The 6361-nt window shown below is 36.6% G+C and overlaps 1 protein-coding gene across 1 annotated transcript in view; it reads right to left on the bottom strand.

Annotated features, from left to right (window-relative positions):
- Positions 1–513: 513 nt before the first annotated feature.
- LOC118269098 (uncharacterized) overlaps positions 514–6361 on the bottom strand; it is a 28955-nt gene continuing 23107 nt past the window's right edge. The window contains exon 4 of the mRNA XM_050702596.1: positions 514–705. Coding sequence (XP_050558553.1) covers positions 536–705 — 170 coding nt within the window. The 3' untranslated portion in view covers positions 514–535. The remainder of the gene's footprint in view (positions 706–6361) is intronic.

Below are 6361 nucleotides of genomic sequence, written 5' to 3'. Positions count from 1 at the left end.
GTGACGGGCTGCAGGGCAACATGTTAAGGGTCGATTCACGCGCCGGCCAAAAAATGATAATGGCATTTTCTGACTTAAATCACCATTATTAACCCGGTCAAGTCAGGAAGTTCAGCGGTGTTTCTCCCCCGTGCCTCGGAAAGCACGTAAAGCCGTATGTCCTGCGCCTGACCTCTCTCCGGTCTTATCAGTCTGCCGTCCTATCGGGTTTAGAGAGTGAAGGAACAAAGAGTGCACCTGTGTGCACACACTAATGCACTATAATATCTCCTAAGTAGCGGGCTAGTCTTGTTAGTCTAGTTAGACTAGCCCACTACGCAGACAGACCGTCTAGTTAGCTAGACGGTCTGTCTAACGAACGGATTTTGATGCGGTTTCTTTTAAATAGATAGAGTGATTCAAGAGGAAGGTTTTTATGTATAATACATGCATAATATCGTTGAACCGATTCGAAGCTGGGGCGGGTCGCTAGTAAATTATAGATAACAATAATTGCTACAATAATAATTTCTATAATATAAAATCTATTTATTATTTATCCCATAAATTTAAGTTCACCGAGGTGGCCAAAGTTTCTGATGCGGTGCCTGAAGGTCTTGCTTTTCTTGAGCCTGCCCAAGTACTGCAGGGTTTTGATGAGTGGCACGAACTGGATGACGATGGCCCGCTCACCCATACAGAAAATGACCGCGGACGCCACGTATCCTGAAGGTAAATTTATTTTAACCTTAATATTTTCATCCAACTTTGCTCGCGTTTAAACGTATTTATTTATTTAACTAACAACAATCAGCAAGCAGCAACGTCACGCCTTTTATCCCTGATGAGGTGGACAGAGGTGCACATTACGACACGTGATGCCGCTATACAATGTTCACTTTTCACTATTTGTGTTATAAGTCCCATGTAATTACAGCCTATTGCCATATACAGGGCACAATTCCAGACTCCGTGCTACTATTGAGAAATTTTCGAAAAACCGAAAATACCATTACAGATTAAATTTAATGCGAACGTGTAGCAGTCGTACCCGAGGCCCTTTGTTCGGCAGTCGCACTTGCGACCACTCGACCAACGAGGCAGGCATTAATAGGTACAATGTAGAAATACAATAAAGTCTTCAGTAGTGGCTCAATAACAATATGACAGTTAAAAGACTGTTAATAATACTATGCTCAACTAACTAAATATGTATTTGTGTGCGTGTCTACTGCCGAATAAATGCTTTTTCTTTCTTTCTTCTTTCAGATAATTATTATTTGACTTTGTATCAGTAGGGATACTACACATTTACTTTCTTATTTAGGTTTCCATACATACGGAATACATATTTAAAATTATATTTACCATACATAAAATTAATGCAATAAAATTCAAAATACATTATATAATTAATATTAAAATAGTAGCTGCAAGTAGATATTTTATTGCTATCTAACTTCGCCCAGAATTCTTCTAATATTTTCGACACTATAATAGGTATTCTTTGCTATAATGGCCATTCAATAATCCATTTCAATATTTTTGTCCCCAGTCTAAAGGAGATCTTAATTGGTCCTCTATCGAAGGCTGAAGTCGACCATTACCTGCGCTTCGCTTTTTATTAAAAAATCAACATCAATTTTATATTAGGTACGCCTGTTAGGTCTCTGTACCGAGCGCACAACAAAGGGAGCCAACTAATTTGAGAAAAAATATTAGAAAAATAGGTAATGCATACAAAAGGTAAGGTTTTTTAAAGCAAATATGTCAATTATCTTTTCTGAAAGGTCTTTTATTAACTGTAAAGAGCAATAAAGCATAATAAATGTCATATTCTTTGATGTAATATGTATTCATTGGTGCTATTTTTGCAGTTATACGAGAGGGGTAAGTAGGGGAATAATAAAATTGATAAACCAATAAGTAGGGTATGAATAGGGATGACAGAAACGAGCAGACGGGTCACCTGATGGTAAGCGATCAGCGCCGGTACGTTGCCGACTTTTAAACGGATATATAAGAAGACGTATTATCTTAAAAACAAATAATTAAATGTACAGAATCCAAATTAATTATTTATTAACACAATAATCTGAGTCCAACTTAAAACACAAACAAGCACCATTCACCCAAGTAGCAATACTTTTACGTTTTTACCCTTTACATGGTCGGTTGTGTAATCAAATATGCACTAATATGCGCGCTTCCATTTGGCTGGCCAGTCAATCCTGTATAATCTAAAGCTAAAAGCCACCCCCAGCCTCTGTTAATCCGCTCCACGCCTGGTTGATGGGGCTACACCAAAATTGAATCTGACATGCTTTTTTGGTATTCTTTTTAACGCACTCTTATGTACGGTAGTGGTACTGATTTTATTGAGTGGTTTTTTTTCCATTTTCAAAATATTGTTACGACCATTTATTAACATATACTTATATACATACATAATCTACACCTGTCTGCCATGGGAGTAGGCAGAGACTATTTTTTTAAGGGAGGAAAATCATCCCATTTCTTCGCTCGCCAGGGCAAGGTGAGAGGGATTGTCAAACTCTTACTGACTAAAAACCACCCCGTTCCTACTCCGAGCTTGTCAGTTTATCGAGTCGGAGCCCTGGTAAACCCGCTATGTAGTCTAGATATACTTATCAGTTTTTAACCCTCAAATAACACAAACATTGGTTTAAAACTTCACAATATCAATTGCATTGCAAAATCCAAGCATATTTTCCAGGTATTTGGGTAATTAAAGCTGTTACAATTAAAACTTAATGGAAAAATGTAATTACACTGATTCCGAACGTATCGTGGCGAGGGGCGTCGGAACTGAGTGCGTACAAAGTGCAGAGATGATTTATAAATATATCCTCATTGACGTATCAACTTGAATTGAATTAATTCAGTCAGACCGGATCATTCTGATCTGATCTGTAAACTAAAATTATTGATGTTAAAGAAAATAATGTTGGGTTGGTCTAAAACATTAATATTTTTCTTTTAAAACCGCATTTTGCCCAGTTTTGTTGGTATTTAAGTACCATATGTGTATATGTCGCGGCGCGAATTAAGTTTTGATTATGAATTAGAATTAATGCACGGTTCCGTGCCGTCGGCCGTCGCATCATGTCCGTGACACATCATCTCAGCAACCGTGTCAACACAACGGGCTCAATTACGCCCCCTTCAGCGACCTAACCGAACTATTGACTCAAGGATATTATGTCATTGTCATATTACTTATAACTACAGCTCAGGAACAATAGCCATCCTCCACATTATATTTTATGTTATAATTATTTTTTGCATGAAAATTGATTGGAAAAATACAAGAACGAATTTCCACGTGTAGGTGCTTAATTTTTAAAACTCTTACTTCTTAAGCAGGTACTTGAAATCCTTATAATGTTTACGAAAACAATACAAAAACATAATCTATTAATATTTTTTAATTCCTCTCGATTGCTTTCGGGAAAAATGTTCAAGGAGCGTGCGATGTTATCTTTCACAACAATTTAATATTTTACGATGTTATTATTAAGGGTATTTATTTACTTGGAAACTCGCTGCTGCAACCTACGCAACTGGGATACGGTTAGACTAAGAATGGAGTACCTACCAATATTTGATTATTATTATGTCTTGCTTTCTCAAATTAATGTTGTACAAATTAATGTGTAGACTAGACCATATTGTTTAGACCATTAGAAGCTTTTTAACGGCATTGGGCGCTGTTGTTTAAAAGAGACAAAGTCATTCCATAAATTAACATACAAAGGTTATTTAGACACTAACTGACGTACTAAATTGATTTTTCATTTTCATACCTCGTCATCATCCCTATTAACACTAAACTAACGATGACTTTATTTTGTTCACAGTTTGAATCTTCTCTCTCTCTTTCCAAGGGTAGTATCCACGGTATTGGCACTCCATACCTTCTATAATCTTTGGTTGAAAATTAGAAAATACTCGAACAGACTCGAACCTATTATACGTGGAGTGAGTAGGTTCGCAGACATGATTCTGTGAAGCAGCAACTAATCCTTCTGAAGGGTATTTTGTGATGTTATGATATATGTAGGATTGTAGGTATATGAATATAAAATCTCTTCGATATATACCTTGGAGTATATGGCTGTAGAGCATTTAATGATTATGATTTTCAAGGAATTCTTAATTTTTTTTAACACGAGCTAGCATTTAGCACTTATCACCAATCATATAAGATAGATAAGCAATCGCCGCCGCCCATGGACACTTGAAACACCAGAGGCGTTACAAGTGCGTTGCTGGCCTTTTGGGGATTAGAAATTAAAGGGTTGTTGGGAAGTCGGGGATTGGGAAGATTGAGAATTGGCCCTCCGGTAACCTCACTCACACATCGAATGGCTCTTCCAAACATGTACATACATAACCTTACACCTATCTCCCTTAGACATAGGCAGAGACAATGGAACGCCAATTGTATACCTCTTTCGCTTCATCAACAGTCATCAGTCTTTTCATGCATGCTCGTCGGTTAAAGGTACTTTTAATTTGGCCCTTCCTTAATATATCGCCAATTTGGTCGCTTTATGCATGTCCGTCTATGGCGCCCTCTACCGACGGCCCCATTCATATCCGCCTTGTATATTTGTTTTGTAAATTTAAGGAAATCCTGTGGTTCAGTATTTCGTGCCAAATATTGGTAATATAATTTGATGTTTGTTCCCAGTGTTTATTCTATTTTTCTATTAGTGAAACTATCGTACTATTTCTAAATTCTTGGTAACTATTTAATAAATTCTGAGAAAACGTTACTATACTATACTCTTTTATGAATATCATATCACTGAACCAAATTGATGTAGAACTATTGTTGAAAATATAAAGCACTTTACAATATCTAGGAGCTTAAATCTAGCGCACTATTCTCAGAAATTACGTTCCATGTTTAAGCTTCTTATCTACTAAACAGTTTATTAAATTACTAGCTTCTGCTGGCGGCTCCGCTCGCCGTCCCGTGGAATTAAAATGTCTTGTATGTTATTCCAGACCACAATCTACCCCTGTTCCAAATTTCATCGCGATCCCTTCAGCCATTTTGACGTGATTGAGTAAAAAACATACACACAAACTCAAAAATACAAACTTTCGCATTTATTTATAAGATGATAAATCAGATTTTCCTTTCTGCACAAATTGGACTCTAACCCCGTGCGATAAGGAGGAGACGGACAAATGGCTGCAAGTCTACTAATCTTCGTCCACCATTATTTTACGTTTTTTCTTTACATAAATGGATTATATACTTGTATAGTACGGCTGAACTGACTCTGTTTGATTTCATAATTTTTTCCATAACAATATTTCTTAAGAAAAGGATTATCCAAATCCGACAGCTAGTTACGGAGATTAATTAGCTCCTTCAAAGGAAAATAATACCGTATTAATAGGATCAACTCAACAACGGGTACAAGAAAAATAAAATCTGTTGTTGAGGATTATAATAAAAGTTGGTAAACAAACTGTCGATAGGGTATAAGACCTTTTTAATTAACTGGGAACCCTAGTCTAATGGAGTCTGGCTTTCTGCGGAGACAGGGCTTTTTGCCTCCACTCATTGATCTCTGCCTTGTGGCTACCATCATCCCCTATAAGGGAGGAAATAAGCTTTAGTTTATTACTGTGATAGATTTTTTCACCACCTTATTACAAGGGACTTACAAAATAAATTGTGAAAAGTGTGTGTACACAATGGCATTACGTGCCATCAGGTGCACCTCTGTCTACCTCTTCGGGGATTAAAGGCGTGACAACATGTATGTATGTATTTAGGTTTTTTCAGTATCTATATTTATTCATACAGAGAAGTTTTGGTGACATTCTAGTTAAACTTTTAAAATCATTAAGTTAAACCTATACAAATGATACGAAGTATAGCAATTGATGTGATTTGATCGAACGGTTGGGCTGGGTAACTGACTGCCGTGTAACATGTCGCGGGTTCGATTACGGCACGGAACAACAATTTGTGTGATCCACCAATCGTTGTTCCGGGTCTGGGTGACATATTGTGTCTTGACTTGTATGTTTTTTCTTGTGAGCTTGTATGTTTTTTAACGCACCCACGATAAAGGAGAAAATCATAGTGTGCGGCAACGTTTAAAAAAAAAAGAGAAAAAGAAAGATGTTATTTTCCTTTAATATTTTGACACAAATCGATATCACAATCGGATTAAATTGAAACAAATACTTAATTCTTTTTCTGATCTACACGTGTAAGCAATTAAGTACCTACCTATCTTATTCTAAAAAATATTACAAAACAACATCGTATTATTCGAAAGAAAATCTGTTCTTAATGCTTAAAAAGGTCTTACGTTAAGTGGCTTAAGAG

The sequence above is a fragment of the Spodoptera frugiperda genome, chromosome 2 (assembly GCF_023101765.2).
Source record: "Spodoptera frugiperda isolate SF20-4 chromosome 2, AGI-APGP_CSIRO_Sfru_2.0, whole genome shotgun sequence".
NCBI lineage: Eukaryota > Metazoa > Arthropoda > Insecta > Lepidoptera > Noctuidae > Spodoptera > Spodoptera frugiperda.
Note: the sequence above shows the minus strand (reverse complement) of the source record. Positions and strands in the feature narration are given on the sequence as shown.